The sequence below is a fragment of the Pavona decussata genome, unplaced genomic scaffold (assembly GCF_977016875.1).
Source record: "Pavona decussata unplaced genomic scaffold, jaPavDecu1.1 SCAFFOLD_100, whole genome shotgun sequence".
Taxonomy (NCBI): domain Eukaryota; kingdom Metazoa; phylum Cnidaria; class Anthozoa; order Scleractinia; family Agariciidae; genus Pavona; species Pavona decussata.
This window is the reverse complement of record NW_028145515.1, coordinates 413083-432500: the sequence shown is the minus strand read 5'-3', so window position 1 is coordinate 432500 and position 19418 is coordinate 413083. Positions and strand designations below refer to the sequence as shown.

At 39.1% G+C, this 19418-nt stretch overlaps 4 protein-coding genes and 1 pseudogene across 7 annotated transcripts in view; all 5 read left to right on the top strand.

The window, feature by feature from the left end:
- Positions 1-19418, top strand: part of LOC146472173 (uncharacterized) — a 241432-nt gene that overhangs the window by 24863 nt on the left and 197151 nt on the right. For 2 of the 3 annotated variants that reach the window (XM_085119566.1, XM_085119565.1), the window contains exons 4-5: positions 15502-15609; positions 17840-17932. The exons of the other annotated variant lie outside the window; for it this stretch is intronic. In XM_085119566.1, the coding sequence (XP_084975692.1) occupies positions 15502-15609; positions 17840-17932 (201 nt within the window). The remainder of the gene's footprint in view (positions 1-15501; positions 15610-17839; positions 17933-19418) is intronic. 3 annotated transcript variants of the gene reach the window in all.
- Positions 1-19418, top strand: part of LOC146472187 (uncharacterized) — a 155072-nt gene that overhangs the window by 127077 nt on the left and 8577 nt on the right. The window lies entirely within an intron of this gene.
- LOC146472188 (uncharacterized) overlaps positions 1-19418 on the top strand; it is a 118271-nt gene that overhangs the window by 90276 nt on the left and 8577 nt on the right. The gene's annotated exons all lie outside the window — the stretch shown is intronic.
- On the top strand, positions 12534-15497 carry LOC146472190 (uncharacterized). Its single transcript, XM_085119615.1, has 3 exons — positions 12534-12981; positions 13473-14252; positions 15375-15497. The coding sequence occupies exons 1-3, from the start codon at positions 12726-12728 to the stop codon at positions 15464-15466; spliced, it is 1128 nt and encodes a 375-aa protein (XP_084975741.1). The 5' UTR covers positions 12534-12725; the 3' UTR covers positions 15467-15497.
- The window catches only part of LOC146472178 (uncharacterized), a 137781-nt pseudogene continuing 133929 nt past the window's right edge, over positions 15567-19418 (top strand). Inside the window, exon 1 of the transcript XR_014866593.1 lies at positions 15567-15609. The product of XR_014866593.1 is annotated as an uncharacterized LOC146472178 (transcript). The remainder of the gene's footprint in view (positions 15610-19418) is intronic.

The window sequence follows — 19418 nt, the reverse complement described above, 5'->3', positions numbered from 1 at the left end:
ATTTCAATCCAGTTTGATTCATATTTCCGATCTACAAGATAGGAGTGCCTGTTAGCGAAGGAAACTGACAGGTAGTAAAAAGACTATTAAAGGTTGTAAAAAGGCACTTGCAGCGTCAGAATTCAACATTAATTTGTTTTAATTATATACTTTTGGGCACATTGCTTTTAAACTTCCAAAAATTCTGGGGGGGCTCAAGCCCCCCCCCCCCCTGCCCCTCCCCCTGCTACGGTCCTGCGATAAGTATATTTTTAAATATTTTTTCGCGGATTACACAGTGATTACAGACATGGTACCCTGCCAATGTTTTTGTAGAATTTTAAGATTTAAAAATTTAGTATTCAAAGCTAACAAAAATTGCCTTCTGTTTATATAAAAAAAACATTTATCGCCAAAGACACTTATCGGGCCCGGTAAGTTACCGGGACTTTTGAGAAACGGGCCTCTGGTTGGGTGTTCCTTATTTTGGACTTGTTTTTGTTTTTGTTGTTGTTTTGTTTTTCTCTTTCGATGCCCTCAAATATCCATTTCCTTGTCCTTAATCCTTGATTCTTTGTCCAGCGTTGAAAATTTTTCGTCCAGATTTTCATGACAAGCCATGTGACACAATTTGACCAATGAAATAACTTCTTTACCATATTTGGATGCAACGCGGAAGTCCAGGGAGTAGCAGGACCAAATGCAGCCATAGAGTTCTTCATCAGGGTGCAGGTTACTCTTGTTTTGTGTCTTTTTTCTTTGAATTTTCGCGTTTTCTTATCTGTTATCAATCGTGTAACCATGGGCTGACTTCATCGAGTCACAAGAGTCTCAATATGTAGGCTGCTGGGAATAGCGTGATCGCTTTGGCTTCAGATTTTCCGCATGCCAGAAGGTAAGTTTAAGACAAGTTTATGGAAACTTTAAGTTAAATAAAGCCTCGATGTGAATATAAAATGAAGCCAAGTTCTGTATACCATCGTAATACAAACCCTCTTCCACAAACAGCGAGTATAAATGTCGGAATATGTACACACTACTGTTCCGAAATCTGGCGTCAGGAAACAAACGCGCGTAATTTTGTGAGACGGATCGCGTGACAATCTGTATATAAGAAGCTAAATAAATTTGATTTATTTTTGATCGCTGGCTATCACTGACACCGTTGGTAACTGAAGGATAGCACCGACGATCGATGGTGAAAACAGTCAAGTTAAGCTTTAACGTATTCACCGAAGAAAGTTTCAAAATTTAAGACTTACAATTATTATGCTTGTACGAATTTTAGAGGAAAAAGTTTGATTCATGTCATCTTATTAAGCTATAAACCTTGTGGTAGTACCCTATTTGTTTGTTTATTTGTTGTCTTAATCTCTCAGGTCCAGTGGCAAAATAATAAATATAAAACAACAGTGAGATCAGTGGACATTTTTAATATGCAATAATTTATCCCCCAGTCCAGAGGATACTAAAACTGTTTTCTTGTCTGATTTTCTCTGTTCATCTTGAATCATGATCAGCCAGAAAATTTCTCACTTATAAATAAACCCCTGATTTCCAGTTTACAACTGAGTTTCTTGTTTGCAAATGAGATACATGTATTAAGTGAAGAGATATTTCTGAGCTGATTTTTCAGAAGGTGGCTACAGAAATTGAGCACATTTTGAGACTTTCTACCCTGAAGGAATAAGGCTGTCATTAACAAGACTTCAGTTACGGTTCATTACAAGAAAGTAAGGTCTGAGAATAGTATGCAAGAGAAAAGAGGGGCTTTTCCTTGGAAATAGACACGACATTTACATCTGAGTGAAATGAAACGACCTGTGATTCGACCAAACAAGTGTGACGTACGTTTGGCAATTATTAATGGTGCCAATGCATCTTAAATCTCACCCAAAATCCAGTCTTTAAGTACTCAAGTCTAGCTTTCTACAACAAAATCGGCTTAATGGGAGCAAGACAGCGTTTTAAATTGATTTTTTGTCTTCATTCTAGATTCATGCAGCAATGGTCGGACATCTGGAAATTAAAATGCCACTTCAGAGGTAATTGATCACCAGCCTAACAACGCTACAGTTATAAAAGCGAAAAATAATCAAATTGCTTTTCAAACTCGCGCTTTTCGAAGGGAAAATCCTTGCCAATTCTTGCTCATGCTTCGCCATTTTACGTTAAGTCCTGGACGTAAACAAAAAATTTGAACGAGGAAGATCAAACAGCAGTTTTTAACAACAACACAAAATACTAAGTCTTTGGCCGGGTCAAAAATTCCCAATAATTTCACACTGCCCGACTAGACATCATCCCTATGACCTACTTTCTACAGCCAAGGACTGTTACCTCCTCAAGCAAAGCTCACAAATTATATGCAACCCTTAGTCTCTGCCCGAGTAACTGATAATTACCTGTTTAGCTCAAGAGATAACTAGGAGCATATTGAAGACGAGGCCGGAGCTGCACTTGTAAGACTTTTTCCCTCACTAGACTTAATTCCCCAACTATGTCCCCTGACACAGATGAAACACAATTCGCCTTTTGGCAAGTAGAGAAGTTTATTAAGGATAAGAACAAAAAGTAAACAACAACCAACGATATGCCTAAATTATAAATCTCTCTGCCACCCTATGACATAAATAAAAATCACCCCGGGTGGGTGGGTGGAAAGAAGAAACGAAACAGTGCAATACAAAACACTGGTATTAATGCTCGAAGTAAAAACTGACTCGAGATGAAACACAAAACTCCTATCACCTGATACTAAAGGGTGTGTGTTGCACAATTAATTCCTTTGAACACGTGCTTGTCCAAAGGGGGTAAATTCCTCAGCTACGCCCCCTAACACAAATGAAACACAATTCGCTTTTTGGCAAGAAGAGAAGTTTGTTAAGGATACGAACAAAAAGTTAACAACAGCCAACGATATGCCTAATAAACCTCTCTGCCACCAAACGGAACGGCCAAAAAAAACTGCACTGAACCACTACGAAGTACTAGAAAGAACAGCAAACCGAAGCTGCTGAGCGAAGGCGAGCTTGGATTCGACACTAAATTCTAAATAAGCCTTATACGCATCACTTGCACAGTCTCCTGGTACACCGTGATTAAAGGCCCAAGAGGCCGCACCTTGACGGAAAGAATGACCTCGATATATAGGACAAAGCGTTAGGAAGACCAGCAGCAGAAATTGCCCGAGGGAAGGCTGCGATAAAATGATCCTGAGTGAGAATAGTAGAACCGTAATGGCTAGGTAAAATGAATAAGACAGACCAAGAACTAGTGGGAACGAGACAAACCATATGTTAACACACAGAGACTGGACATAGGGGAGAACCAGGCAGTCGTAACAAAGGAATAATGCAATTTGCGCTCACCGAACTGGATAGTCTTGGTACACTTAAAAGTGACAATGAGCCCATGTTGATTGATTACAACATCGCTCCGAGTAAGATTACGCAAAGGATCAAAGCACTTAGAAATACGTGAACGAGGTACTATATTTGCTAACAGCCCCTTAAAAAGAAGGTAAATAAAAAGGCACAACATAACGTGCACGAAATACATGTAGGATCGTTCTCAAAATCTAAACCCTAGAAATCTTACACAAAATATCAGGAGTAACTGGGGGAGCTCTGCATGGGGTGTGGAGCGCGTTGCGAGGAAATTTATGTCACACAACGTCAACGAGAGTAGAAAATCCTTATTAAAGGGAAAATCCAGCCCTGAAAACAAATGTAACAGCTTAACCCCTGACAAATAGTTACGAATAGTGGGGGACTAAGAGTACGACTAATAAATTGCACATACAGACAAATAGTATCCAATGCAGCTGGCATCGGGGTAAATCGGAAATATGTACAAAATAACAAAAAGGCTTTAAATTGAGTCCTTAACCCTTTAGCCCCCAAGAGTGCCAATTGGCACATAATTCCATAACTCTTTCAATATTTGACAGATTTCTATGAATTTTTGACACAGAGATGATCTTGTGAAGATCTACTCATTAAAAGGATAAAATCTTAACCCCCTCCCATATGTGATATGTTGACCACCCCCATAACTGTTCAACTTTTTTCCCCTAGAAGTTGTGGGTCTTAGTACATCTCTCACATTAATGAACGTGTTGAGAACTGCAAAATGAGCTATAGTTTAGAGGTATACCTAATATACACAAGGATTGGGACGTTTTTGAACTTTAAAATTTTTACGTTTTAAGGCCATTTATCTCAAAGCCATAACTTTTCTCATTCATAATTATATCAGTTATAAACTACATTCATGAGTAGCTTTAAAATGGTATATCATACATGCACATTGAGTCTGTAGTCTTGGATCTGGAGAAAATGTCGTTTTGCCTTGGGGGTTAAAGGGTTAAATTACTAAGTGTTCCAGCGCTATAGGCAGAACGAAGGGTGGACTTCTAATCCTTCTCAATGCGGACAATGCTAAGAAATCTACGATAAAAACAAACAAAATGCTCCATTAGAAAGGACTGTCTAAATGGAAGAAAGCAAGAATAAGTTGATCATGGTGAACACGGTGTAAGAATTGTTCGTTGGAACGTGAGGGCACATTCCAGCCTGAAAGTGCGTCAGTGTCACTGTTCAACACACCAGGAAGATGAACTGCTCAAATCTCAAACTCGTGCGTGGTCTCTAAGAAACAGACTTCTCACAGACAAGAATTGATAAATGCATTGCGACATCATCCCGAGTACAACACAGTGACTGGGACTTCATTGTCACACCGAACAGTTAAACGAAGGCCGCACAAAAGATGGCCTCACCTTTTAAGAGCAACAACAATGGTCAAAAGTTCCAAGGAATTAATGTCAAGATGCTGGATGGAGATGAACTCTGGAAACTCCGCATGAAAATAAGAATGCGCACATGCAAAGGCCTCTACAACCGCTTAAACAAGTGTTGGTGGTAAATACCTTTCCAGGAGACGACCAGGTATGTGCGGTAATCATGGACACACCGTTGTCATGCAAAAACCTGCACCACCATTGAATGTCTTTCTGAAATTCAGAATTGAGATTAATATGATGATGATTAAATCTTCCCGACCATAACAAATGAAGAATCCACGCAAGGAAGACGTGACTTTGGCGGATACAATTAGATACAAAGACCAACTTGCCTACCAGTGACTGGAGAGATGATTTCGTTGATGTACGTTTATGTAACCATGTGTGTAACAAGTTCTCAATTTCGGCTAAATGGTCAGAGTCAACAGATAAAGTAATGTCAAGAGTATTGAGTTTTACACCCCTACACGTCATTACTGTAGAAGGAGGACATGATTTATCAATAGATTCTTCTAATCCAAGATGTTGCAGTAAGACTCCAACCTCATTGAAATGCGAGGTTGCCAAAATCGGCGGGGAAACACCAATAAAGTCATCAAAATAATTAAATGTATGAAGTCCGCACCGGATGAGAATCCAAGTGACTGAAGATGTGGAGCGCTGACATGCCATTGCGGCAGAACAGGGACCCATCATAATAGTTAAAACTGTGTGAAAGTAAAATTGTCTGTTTCAGCTATAACCAAGTAAATGATAATCATGTGGATTGATGGGGAATTGGCGGTACGCTTTTCGGAGATCGCGCTGATATAGTATGCAACCTCAACCGAGTGAAACAATCGCCGAGACAATGGCATGATCAATGGTGGGATAAGTCAAGTCAAGGAGCTCGCCAAGAAAAGAACCTGAAGGAATACCATCGTTAACTGATGAGCCACAAGTCCAGCTCATATCCATGATTACTCTTCGTTCCTGAGATTCGCGCTTGGCCACCATATTTAGAGGAGACACTACAAAACCGTCAGGGAAAGGTGGTGCATCGAAAGGTCCTGCAACTCGACCAAGTGAAATCTCGCTACTGATATGGCCCTGAATGCCGGAAGGAAAGTTCAACGCACCAAGGTGGGTACGAAGGTCAAACAATGGAATGGTCTGGGAAGTGTAACCCAGGGGCCAGCCAAATTCCAAAAAGGCACAAATTACACTGTCCTCATATTTTTTTTTTTTTTTTTTTTTTTATTGTATTGAATTCAATATTTATCCAGGGGCATCCAATTTAGCAAAGCTAGTTTAAATGGAGCCCTGACACAGCACAAGACAAAACATTGAAACATAAATAAACTAGACAAATAATTAAGTTATTCTTGAAGCAAGGCATGCCACACTGGAATATTCAGTCGAGAAGGAACGGGAATACGAAGTCCTGCGTAATTGAACTGTACAGAAGAAAAGACAGCATAATGAGCGTCGACAAAGGAACGCGTGACAGGAAGTGTCACATAATCAAAAACTGAATGTCTCGATTGTGAAAACTGAATAAACCCACTGTCTGGAGGAGAAAAACTAGAACTGGGGCACGAAAACGTTGTCAGTTCAGAATCGAAATGTCTTGCAGGAAAAAAGTCTTGCAATAAAAAGTCACGAGTAAATGGTCCAGAACTGCAACCAAAATCCAAAACGTGCACGCCCCCAGGTTCGGTTCCATGAAGGCTAGGAGGCGAAACCTAGTCTAGTTTTTTGGCATCGCCAGTGAATCGGTTGCAGCCAGAGCTGTTAGAGGACAATCAGAAGAATTCTCCCGATGCGACTCCTGCTTTCCAAGACGAGTCCAGCATGCCACGCAGATATGTTTCAACCATTTGCACCCTCCACGGATAAAACCGAAGTGGTCTTTGGTGCTAATGCAGTGGTCTCGCTGATAATCTCGACAAAATAAAACTGGCGCTGAAGAAGAGGAAGTCGGCAATTTCTCCTGTAATGGGTGCCCGTAAAGGGTTTTACTTTCCAAATGAATATAAGAGTCTCCCCATTTAACAAGTCCACGCTCAATTTCGAGCAATACTGAACCATGAAAATTAAGAATGGCTGACCATTCGTATTGTTGTGCGAAATACATTAAGGATACGAGATGCTTTTCTCTTTCTGTGTGCTCTAAAGGACTAATATCCTTACATAACAAAATTTGAGCGTATCCAGCCACGAACTCGGCTAATGTTAACTCCTTGTGTTTGACCTCGCGCGGTGCTCGTGTAAGACCAAGAAAACTAAGAGGCCATTTTTGAAGGTACAAAACTTCGCTGGTAGCTTTCGCCTCCTGGCCTGATTTCAACTTAACAGGATGCGAGAAAGGTGCAGAGGTAAGTGCTGATTGCTGAATAGGGTCGCTCTCATTCTCAGACTTGCTGTCATCAGAACAAACAATGCCAAGTTGGTCTACTCATCGATCACCCGTCTGGGCCAAATGGGTCATGGCACGCAGTTCTGGCAATGCAACAAGGGGCGGTACTGGCGGCGCTTGCTGTTGTTGTGAAGCGGGAGGACCCACTAACACGCGCAACTTGTTAGTCTCCCGTCTAAGTGATTTCAATTCGGTGGATTTAAGAACTTCACCAATTCCGTTAAAGATTGCAAGACGTCAGGGTTTGGAAAACAGTGGCACCAACCTGGTCGTTATGCTCTAGCTCATCAACCTCCTTGAGATCTGTGCGGTTTATAGACATTTGAGAGAGAATGGGGCTGACTGTGCATTCCATATACAGGCACAAGGGGGTGGGGGGAGAGAGAAAAAGATTTTTGTTTCACAAACGTCTACTAATGACCCTTGTAATCTATGTACTTATTGATGTGAAATTCAATGGGAAACGCTAGGAACAAGAAAGAAAAGGGGATGAATATCTTAAGGAAAGTTAACGAAAAAACTGTAATTTCTGTAGCCACCTTCTGAAAAATCAGCTCAGAAATATCTTTAATACCATTAAACTCTCCTTTAATTGGCTGAACATCTTTGTGATCATGATAGCTGGTTTTGCAAGTGTTTTACTCACCCAAAATGAGATCAATAAATTTGTTATTCTTCAGTTCCCAAGTCACAACACTAAAGCCAGAAACTTTTAATTATTATTACCTCATGAAATACAATAAAAATTGTATGCTGTTTTTGGTATGAGATCTTACTGTTGCAAAACACTGTCTAGGTCCTGGTTGGTTGGACAAAAGTGACAATTTCAATAATCCTGTTACGATAAACTGGCAACAATTGATGTGCAGTTCCAGAAAATATCCATATTCCCCCCATGGAAAGGCTTTCTTTTGCACCCCCCCCCCCCCCCCTCTCCCCAAGAAATTCCAGTTTAGCTGTATACTTTGCTTCTAAATTTTGACTTTTTAAGACCCCACTTCCCCTTCAGAATTTCCAATGGGGTGGGTAATATGTACTTTTTATGCAACTGCACAATGTAAATACATGTAAAACTTTTACATGTACTTCTCTAAGCAGGCAGGCTTTAAAACTGTCAATTTCTTGCCTCAGTTGCCTCAAAATCTTGTCAAAATATAAAATAATTTCAACTAACAGCTTTTTTTTTACTTATGTACATGTACATGTATGCAACTTCATCTGACTCTCTTGAATGTGGAGGGTTTCTTGTTATTGGTAATTAGCTTAATTTAATAAATTTTGTTTTTAATTAATTTATGTTTATTCATTAGTTATTTTTTATATTAATTAAAGGGAGCTGTTCACCATCATTTGGAGGCTCAAGATATCAAGATTACTTGTAACAAGCTTTTATTAAGTAAGTTGTTCTTCTAGATTTTCACCGTTCATACCCTTTTGGTGTGGTGTCAGGATGGCTGCTTTAGTTTGCAAAGTGAGGCGGCATAATTTCAAATCTTAGTTTTTTTTCATGTCTGACATTGAATCAAAATTATTTTTACTGTTGACTGTACGTTTGGAAACTTGGAAAATTTCAAAGCTTCAGCTGAATCAGCCTTTTATTTGTTGTACATTTTCCAAACAGTTATTCTGACTGAAATGTCAACACTGCTCAAGCACAACTTGAAATGGTTCACTTTCAAACCAATGGCTGAATGCTGAGGGAGAATATTAAATAAATGCAAAATAGAAAAAGCAAATGGAAGGCATGACATAAAACGTCTGATCTTAATGCTGGAGTTGAAATACATGTATCTCAAAAGACCAAACAAATTAGACAAGGAATAATTCCATAAATAATTATTACATATTAGTTTTATAATTATTCCTTACTGTTTTATATTTAAAGGTTTGAGCAAGGGCTCAGATATTACATGTATATATTTCTCCCACTTGTTTCAGTCATCAATCAAAATCTTATGATTTAAAACTTAACAGTATTTCTTTTTCCACTGAAAAATGATTGCAACTTAATTTGATCGCGATATTGTGGCTCAGGCGTGGTAGAATGTCAGACTTTCAATTTAACGGCTGGATTGGAACCACACAATACTTCTGGAACTACCCATTTGGTAGGGTGAATTGAAGCAATCAGAGGACACAGTAATGAAAGTGTTTTTTGTTTTTAATTTCCAGATTGCAGTTTAGTTTCCACGTTACTTTGAATTTTGTTTCTGAAGGCTTCCTGTGATGTCCAGGCTGACAAAGGTAACCCTGGTAAAATCTCATATCTATTAGTTAATTTTGTAAATCGTCTTCTAACATAATTGAACTGCTGGTCACCAATAGATGAGCTTGGGAACTAGTGCCTAAGGTGTTGGCTGGGGGCCTGAGTTTAGGCAGAGCACAAAGGTATCACTGACAACCCTGCAAATGGGAACCACCCCTGCAGCAGCCAGCCAACAGGCACCATCACACTGAAAGGAATCAGTGGAAAATTATTGAAGATACTGACATGCACATGTACCTGACAAAAATATACTTAAACCAAACAGGACTCGGGAGCCAGTAACTGCAAGATTTGCATTGAATGATCTGCCAAGATCAGCTCAAACAAAGCAAATGTAAAATATTGGTGAGAAATGCTGATCAGCCCCTGCAATCACCCCACAGGTCAGGGCCGGGGTCCCCCCCCCCCTCCCCCCCGCAGGTCACACACACCAAGGGGAAAAACCACTGACTGCATTGGCACAAGCTTAACTTTGCCTAAATTATTTAATCTTTAGTCACAAAAAATCTAGGGTAACAAAATTGGCCATCAAGTAAGTTGTCATTTTAGAATAAAATTAATCATAATATTGGGTAAAGATCAAGAGAACATTCCTGTTGACTTATTTTTTAGAACACATTTATTAAATAGTTCTTTTGCTTGTCATCTTAAAATTTGTTGAAGACTTTATAAGTGCTGCTGCATTAACTTTACCTACCGGTACATGTTGCTTAGACAAAAATCTGTCTCAAGATTGATATTGTTTTGAAAACCACTTACATGTACTATTTATAATATAGTGCACCTAATGCCCAAAAAATTCTACATAAATTCAAGCACTTCTGCAAAAAAAAAAAAAAAAATGAATTCATGCTTGAACCTGTACATGTACCATTTTCTCTGGCCGCCGAAGTTTCAAAAATACCCGCCAAAATAGGTATCATTAATTTTTTTTCATGACCCAGTTTTGGGAAGAATGGGTCTAGTACGTGGCTATTGTGATGTCTACCCAGGAAGGGAGTCTTATCTTTCACAACCACTTTTGATTTTGTCAGTTTTGGAAGTAAGGTCTACGCAACTCTTACCAACATGTTACCACTTCTCATCTTGGTCTTCTGACCATTTTCCTTTTAGCTCCTTGTACATTTGTGGTGTAATGGGTTTTATTATTTTAAAGATCGCTTGGAGGATTTGCATGTTACATTTTGATCTCACAGATCATTTCTGTGTTATGAGTTCTGTGGCTTTTGCCTGTTCATTTGATCTCTTGTTTATTCTGTTTAGAGGCTGTGATTCTTGAGACATATTAGCTAGATTTACCTGGGGTCATTTCAGTCCATGATAACATGGCCTCTCTTGTTCCAATTTATGCAGTGATAGGATCTGACTGTGGAATAAGCTTTACTATAAATGCAGCGTTTGGGTCCAACCAGTAATTTTGTTTTTCTTGTTGCGGGATCTTGTGTTTCTTGTTAAGTCCATCACTTATCTTTTGATATTTTTTTTGCTGAAATATCTTGTACAGTGTAGCAACATGCAGCAGAAAGCTGAAGTCTGAGTGTGTTCTTTTCATCCCCTCAATCTGCATTATAAGTGTGAGGGTTGTGCTGCAGGAGCTAAATATTTTCAGATCTAATTCCGTTGTTTACACCAGTCTATTGACTGTGTTTTGAATTTAAAAAAACATATTTTCAATCCTTCTTGGATCTCATCAGTTGCTGGAAAAGGATTCATTTCTGAGTCGCTCTTTAGACAACATGAGGATTCTTCAGAGAATGAAAATGCATTCTGTTTGGCTTGCTTTCACTTGTGTAGTTGGTACAGGTATGCCCTGTAAATACACTGCACAGGCCAGAAGTATTGAATTTCTTTTGACTTAATACAAAGATCGTCCACTGTGGAATGTAGTTTTGATCCCTTTTCATCTGAAGCTTGTACATATTTCTGTTTTGTGTGGCAAGCAAACATGATTTATAAATTCTGTTTAACAGATAAGCGTTACTGACGTACTGTATGTTTCCTGTGTGCAGTTACGTTTGTTTTTGTTTCAAGATGTCGTTCTTCTTCTCACAGGTTTTTTATTGATCCTTTATTTATGCTGAGCATTCAGTAGCTTCCTTCTTATAGAGGTGCACAAGTCTAAAGTCTAAGAAGGCAGCGTAGCCGAGTGGTTAGGCCGTCAGAATTGTAATCCAGAAGTCCCAGGTTCAAGTCCCGCTCTGACTGCTAGCTTAAGTTGTTTCTCAGTAGCCCTAAGTTTAGCTCCTGGACCAGGCTTGTAAATAGCCAGATGGTCTGCCTCCTGCCAGCTGGGATTCTTAACCATATTATGCTGTATTTGAAATGTTTGTTTCTGAGCGGTTTGTTTCACAATATCCCTGAAACTCTCCTCAAGGGGAAAGGATAGTTAATAAGTATATTATTATGCTCTTCTTAGTATTATTACAGTCAACTCCCTTTATTGCGGACACCCATGGGACTGTGAGTTAGCGTCCTTAATGACGAGCCACAATAGTGTGAATTTTTTCAGTCAAACGTCTGTGATTTATTTTTGCCGGGGATTTTTCCTGCTGTCCATATTATTGAGGTGTCCGTAATAGCAAGGTATCCGCAAGACGAGAGTTGACTGTATTATTATTAAAGGCCCACCTTCACCCAAGAATCATTGCGGTCGTTTGTTTTTGTTTTAAAATGCTGTTTTGTCCAATCGCGTGATCTTATTGGCTGCACGAACTCAAGCGGTTCATGCGGGTTTCCTCTACGACTCGTGCTGGAGGGAAAGAATATTCGTGATCGCTTATTGCTTTCTTACTCGACTCCCGCTCAAATAAAATGAAAACTGTTCCTCGGCGCGCAATACATCTTGGGTGAATGTGGGCCTTTAAGTTACTTGTATGGCAATTTTTTGACCACTGCCTTGCTCTGCATAATTTCATTATCCAACAATCCAGTTTTTACAATGTAACAATGATATTGTTTGGCTACTACATGTAAGCTGATTAAAACTCTCCTATTGCATCATCCAATAACCCAGTTTTTTAAAGAAATTTCTCTAATGATATTTACCCTTCATTAAAAAAGGGTCCCTGGCCATGTTTTTTCAGGTTTCCTCCTTGCCTAGCACGTCAGCCTCTACATCACAGGAAGGCCTAGAAAGTGGATCAAGCTTGGCTTCCAACAGGACACTGAAAGTTACTCTGTTGAGTAGTGAATGGCGATCTACAAAGGGAGGCTCTTCAACCATTAACAGAGAACTTGCCATTCAGTTGGCAAAGCAGAGGAATGTGGAAGTCAGTATGTATCTTCCTCAGTGCAGTGAAGAGGATAAGAAAGTGGCTTCTGGTCATCATGTCTGTCTCATTGAAGCAAAGGAACTGATAGGTTTTGAGCCTATTGACTGGTTGTCATCTGTACCAAAAGACCATCTCATGGATTTTGTGGTAGGACATGGGCTACCACTTGGCCGACAAGTACAACTCATTCAAACACATCACCAGTGCAAGTGGATTCAGGTTGTGCACACAGCTCCAGAGGAACTGGGCATGTTCAAAGGTATTTGAATTTTTTTTTCTTTTCCGCACATCATGTTTAAACTCATCGCCAATAGATGAGCTTGGGAATTGGTGCCTCAGGTGTTGGCGGGGGGGCTGGCGCAGTTCAGGCAGTGCACTGACGTATTCCTGACAACCCTGCGAGCAGGAACCACCTATGCAGCATCCAGCCAACCGGCACCATCACACTGAAGGAATTCAGTGGAGAGCATACTTACCTATACCCTTACACCAAGAGGGCGGGAGGGAGGAAGCCAGAATCTGCAAAGAATTGCACTTAGCAAATCTGCAACAATCAGATCAGCAAAAGAAAATGTGAAAAAAAGCCAATCCATCCCTACAGTCATCCCACAGGCCAGGGTCCCTCCACGGGTCAGGTACACCAAGGGAAAGATCACTAAACCCATTGACTTGAGGTTAACTTTACCTCAATAATTTCATATTTAGCCACATTAAATGTAAATAACAACAGCTTATAACTTTTGTCCAAAGGTTATGCAGATGCAATTTCCAAAGGTGAGAAAAAGCACCAAGCAGAGATTAAGTTATGTGAGTCAGCAGATCAAGTTGTAGCAGTTGGTCCCAAGCTTGCCGATGAGTACTCTCGTTATCTCCGGTACTGTCAGAAAGATCAGGCTGTTTTCAAGCTCACTCCAAGCATTTTTTCTGAATTTTCTCATGTAAAGCAAGCTACAGAAGAAAGAGCAACATTTTGTGTTTTGGTGTTTGGGCGTGGCGACAAGGAAGATTTTCTGCTGAAAGGGTATGACATTGCAGCAAGAGCAATTACTGAGCTGACTGAAAAATCTTACCAGATTATCTTTGTTGGTGCACCAACTGGGAAAGAGGATGAAGTAGCAGAAAAGTTATGTCAGCATGGCATTGACCGTAAGCAGCTGAAGGTACGCTCTTTTAAGGAAAACAGAGAGGAGCTAGCCAGGCTGTTTTGTGAGGTAGATCTTGCTATAATGCCATCACGAACTGAGGGTTTTGGGTTGGCTGCGCTTGAAGCTTTGTCTGCTGGTCTGCCTGTGCTTGTCAGTGGTAACTCTGGTCTGGGAGATGCTTTAAAGAAAGTGTCAGGTGGTTCTTTCTGTGTGGTTAATTCAGAAGATCCTAAAGAGTGGGCCAAGGCAATCAAGGCTGTTCGTGAAAAGGACAGGGATGTACGACTTGAGGAGGCTAAAGATCTTTGTGGAAAATATGCACGGAAATACAGTTGGGAGGAACAATGTGGCAGACTTGTAGAAAGGATGATGAATATTGCTCAAGGTATGTGCAGTATTATAGTTGTTGCATCACACTAAAACATTGTTAACAGTGCATTATTAATGTACATAATGTACTTAACTGCTTGTCAAATAGGGTAGTTATGCCCTCTGCAGTGAGATTTATTTAGCTTGGTCAGATTGACATTTAAGATACAAAAAATAAAGACCTGTCTGGTTAAACAAGTACAATTTTGGGTGAATGGTTATGATTTCACTCTACCTGAATAAATTTTGTGAGCAAGGAACTATTTTAATGGAACAAAAAATGTGCTTTGTGTGTTTCATTGGCTCTCCATCTGTGTATCCTCATAATCAAACACCCAATAAAACACTTATCTTATTTTCAGAAAGATTTCTGCACCCTAGATTGCGGTGGGAAGGGTTATATCGGGAATACAGTAGAAACCGGGTAACTCGAACTCGGATAACTCAAACTCCCCACTAACTCGAACTAAGTCCCGTTTCCCTTGGATTTGATCCTACTTTTCAGTCACTTTTACTCGGATAACTTAAATTCCTTGCTAACTCGAACTGAATTTTGTTTCCCTTGATCGAAATTTACCCCAATAACTTGAATTCTGTTTCTTGCAACTCACCACTGATGTCATCCCATTAGCTCCTCCTGCCATGTTATCGGTAAAAAACACTGGGATTGACACTTCTAAAGCAATTTAATTTTAATCAGTGCAACAGATCACGCATTTGACAGTCATTTCCCATCTTTTTAGTCAAACTGCATGTACTGCCTGTTAAGCTGTCACAAAGAAAACAAAATGTTCATAGTACAAGTTCATATTGTTCACATCCAAGGCGTTCCGACCAATTCTTTCTTTAAAATGTTGACAAAGTGTTTTTTTGACCCGAAAGCCTCAGCTTACATGGGACTTACAGTTTCTGATGAGAGTAAGTTTAATTTGCCTTGGGTTGTATACTGAAGTGCTGATAATCAATAAACTATAAATTATTTACATGAAAAGTCGAATTTTTCTATCTACCCCGATAACTCGAACCCCGGCTAACTTGAACAGTTTTTCGTCTCCCTTTAGAGTTCGAGTTACCGGGCTCTACTGTATAAGGTACATTTAGAGAAGCCTTCAGATGGCACCTTTTTTTTGCTATTCAGCAAACTTGAAGTGGCAACTTCCTTTCCTTCCTCTTGCCCCACAAAAAGAAGTACTTGATGGTAAAATACTAGGAAATCTGAAAGTATCATGAAAGTTGTTACAAGATGGGTTTTACTTGTCTGTCAGGAGACAAAGAAGATAAGCAAGATTCATTGATGAAAGGCAAGGACTTCATAACCCCCATGGTTTCCCAGGCTCATCAAGAACACATGCAGGCTGGGATTCTTCACAGAGGTATAGTATTATCATTGACAACCTTTGATAGGGTGAACTTGTGTGGCTTCATGTGCACTGAAGCATCCAGTTTGGTCGTTTTCAACCAATGTAACTTTAGCTCCAATAAGACCCAAATGGCATATGTAGTCACACATTATTGCTAAAGTATGGGACTATGGTTGAATAGTTTTTTGGCAACAGGAAAAACATCATATCCATTGCAGGGTGTTACAAATGTCACAAATTTCTCGTGAGACAAAGTTGTGTGAAACATTTTTAGAGAAAGCTTAGTTAATTGTACTTTGATACAGGAACAGAGTTTATATACTGAGCGATTTTCAATTGAGTATTGAAAGTAATTTCTCGTTGGCTTTGGTTTTGCACTACTATGCTCTGTGACTGGTTAACAAAACTCATGCCACGTTCTCAACCAATGGGAATCAAAACCAAAACCAGTTGTGTTTTCGCCTCACGCGTTTTCCCACGCTTGGCACCAGTTACATGTGTTTGCTTCGAATTTTGATTGGCTCATTTTGTTGTTTACATCTGTTGCGATTGGCCAGAGTAATTACTTTGCTTTTAGTTTTACGGCACTCAATTGGAAACCAATCTACTCATTAAGTCATCTGCGGGCCTAAAGTTATAACTGCCCCATTTTTAACTTGTGAATGCGCGCATGCGCAATGAAAGAGTTATAGCGATGGTGGACTTTTTCGCTTGGTTGGTTGGTTCTGTCGTTAACTTTCGGGCATGCGCAGTGAATGAGTTTTAAATTCAATTAGTGGAAAAAACACGCGAAAATTTTCTGTTCACGTTGCATCAGGATATTCTCATTCAATCTGTACAGAATAATTTGACAATCATTTTAGTGTAAGAATGGAGATTTTTCGTTGAATCTGAGCAAAGTTACAGGCTTTTTCGTTTTTTTCCACAAAATGGCAGCGATGTTTTTTAAGAATCTAAAAATAATTGAACTGAAAAATTCAATTAGTGGAAAAAACACGGGAAAATTTTCTGTTCACGGCGCATCAGGATATTCTTATACAATCTGTAGAGAATAATGTGACAATCATTTTCGTGAAAGAATGGAGATTTTTCGTTGAATCTGAGCAAAGTTATAGGTCTTTTCGTTTTTTTCCGCAAAGTGCGGTGCCTTTTGAGAATGTAAAAATAATTGAATTTAAAAATAATTAAATTTAAAACTTCAGTTAGTGAACTGTCGGCAAGCTCTTTGAATAAACAAGACGCTTTTTATAGAGCATTTACGTGACATGAAAGTTTGCCGCCAAAAAATATTTCCCGCCAGAAAATGTCTGGCTGAAAGAAGCACTCTTAACTGATAAGTTCACTGCTAATCATAACTTTTAGCATACATGAAAACTCGACATCTTTCATCATATTTTTGCTTTTCATACAAAAGTATTATATCAGGTACTGTAGATTAGTTTGCTGAAAAACATTAGTTTGGCTGTCAGTTTTCACGCGAAAGCGGAAAGTGCCATATCACGCATTAGTGACTTTGTTAACAAAATTATGCAAATTTCTGGTGAAATGAACAATTTTTGATCTCTTCAGCTTTCATGGAGGTTTGAAAGGGAAAAAATGTTTCATTTTCGCAATTTACATTGGGAAAGCAAAAGGACGCGGTCGATGAATTTTGATCAACTGTTTAATACATACCGTGCAGAATTTATTGAAATGCATGTGTACAGGATCAAAACCTTTTCAGTACGTTCATTGAATATTGAAGCAAAATACAGATGACAACTAGCTATTATTGAAATAATTCTTATTTAGCAAGAGTTAGTCATATTTCAAATTATTTTTACTTGAAGATTGCATGGACTGAACTCCAAAGGAAAAATTTCACGCATTTAGGCCGGCCATGAAATGTAGTGCGACACTTTATTCAACAGATTTGCTTTCGTGAGATCAGCTCGAGCAAAGTAGCCTGCGTAGCTGGCGGTTTTTATGGGTGGGCTCACGGCAAAGATGGGCACGAGGGCCAAAACGATTTGCATAGTACAAGAATGGTTATTTCTCGTTACATAATCGGGCAAAGATATAATTTCTTTTAGCTTTCAAGGAAGTGCCCGTAGCCGTTTTAATTTCAATTAGTGATGTGTCATCTGCATTCACGAGTTGGCTCACAGGAGCCTTTGATCCCGTCATGATTCCTTCCTGGACAGATAACCAGTCTTTGGTGTCAATATGGCTAATGCTGATTTTTCTTTATCCACTTCACCAGAAAGTCGAGCCACAGAAAAGGGCAAAAGACCATTATATCTAAGTGGCACTCCAGTTCCAAAGAAACCAAGACTTGCAACAGATGACCATGAAGGTAAGTATTGTGTAGCTTTTTCAGGGAGGGTTAACAGCCATGGATCAAAGTACTTTCTCAAGTGAACTGAGGCCGAAGCGAGACGTGTCTTGTTACAGTCAGCTGCATGTAGATGTAGGATTACATTTGCCTAAAAAAATTCTTGTGTTTCCTCTCAATCATTTAAACCCGTAGTACAACCTTGTATTAATTGCTGAATTTTGAAACAACAAATTTAACGAATAAACGAAGTTTTGTTGTTGTTGGTCATCGTGGCAGAATGTACAGTGTATAATAATAATGTTAATTGTCATTATCGCCGTTATCGTCGTTGTCATCATCATAAATAAAATAATTGTTTGACTCACAATGTACAGTAGTCACTTAAAGGGGGAGTATCACGAAAATCTGATGTCATTTCAAAACCCAAAAATGTTTGTCTGACAACAGAAACAAAAAATAATTGTCTAGGTTTGTTATAAATTGTCACCCCAGTACAATAAAACTGTCGATTAGTGCCTCTAGCTAGAGATAGAGTAGGTCGGAATGGATGGAAACTTGAAAAATATTAGGCTAATGTTTTTCAAGTTCTCTCATTTTTGTTTCAAAAATGCGCTGGAACAGATCAAGAGTTGTTCCTTTCAAGAATTGAGTTGTTTTCTCTCCTCTCGTTGTTCTAGAATTATTTTGTAGCAAAGTTAAGGTCTTATTTCCCTATTTTTAACAAAAAAGGTCAAAAACCCCATGATACTGAAGATTGTGACGTTTAAACTGCTTACTGCTAGTCTTCATCAGGCAATGAGGCTGACTGATTACGCTTCAGTATTTATATCACAAAGGTTGGCTGTGATTGGCTGATTTCAATTCTCACTGCTTTGAGAAGAAACCATCCCCTCAGTGGGCCGCAGTTGCTCCAGTCTCCTGTTGTGTTTCTTGATCGTTAGTATCCAGCCATCCCGAATGTCTATTCAATTAGTTAGGGTGTAGCCTGATGTGGACCGCTACCTTGACCCTGCATGTATACCAATGTAAACCTTATCAATAAACTTCCCCTTGTTCCAAAACAGATGGTGGCCGGTCTTGTTGGCATGCACTGAAACAGAGGAGGTTTAGCTGAAGGAATTTTGTTTGAACATATGCAAGCAGGAGATTGGAACCCACTAGCCAGAAGCTGTAAATTGAACATTGATAAAAGAGTCATGGGCTCATTCCCTGTCTATGACTCATTTTTTGGTTGTTTTATTATTATTATTATTATTATTATTATTATTATTATTATTATTATTATTATTATTATTATTATTATTATTATTATTATTATTATTATTATTATTATTATGTGACATTGTGACGGTTTTTTATTACATGAATGAACTCCATATATTTACTATCTCTCTCATAATAATGTTGATCATTACTTCTTTTTAATTTTCCCAGCAGTAACCGACAACTCAGTCGTTGTGAAGTTGCTCAAGAAAGAGTACAATAGACGGGCTAAGTTGAGGCC

Bases quoted from the DNA above. Each gene is read 5' to 3' on its own strand.
- LOC146472190 (XM_085119615.1), top strand. From the start codon at position 12,726: ATGTATCTTCCTCAGTGCAGTGAAGAGGATAAGAAAGTGGCTTCTGGT. The intron at 12,982-13,472 runs GTATTTGAATTT...TTTTGTCCAAAG, and splicing joins GGAACTGGGCATGTTCAAAG to GTTATGCAGATGCAATTTCC. The intron at 14,253-15,374 runs GTATGTGCAGTA...TTTGCTATTCAG, and splicing joins GATGATGAATATTGCTCAAG to CAAACTTGAAGTGGCAACTT.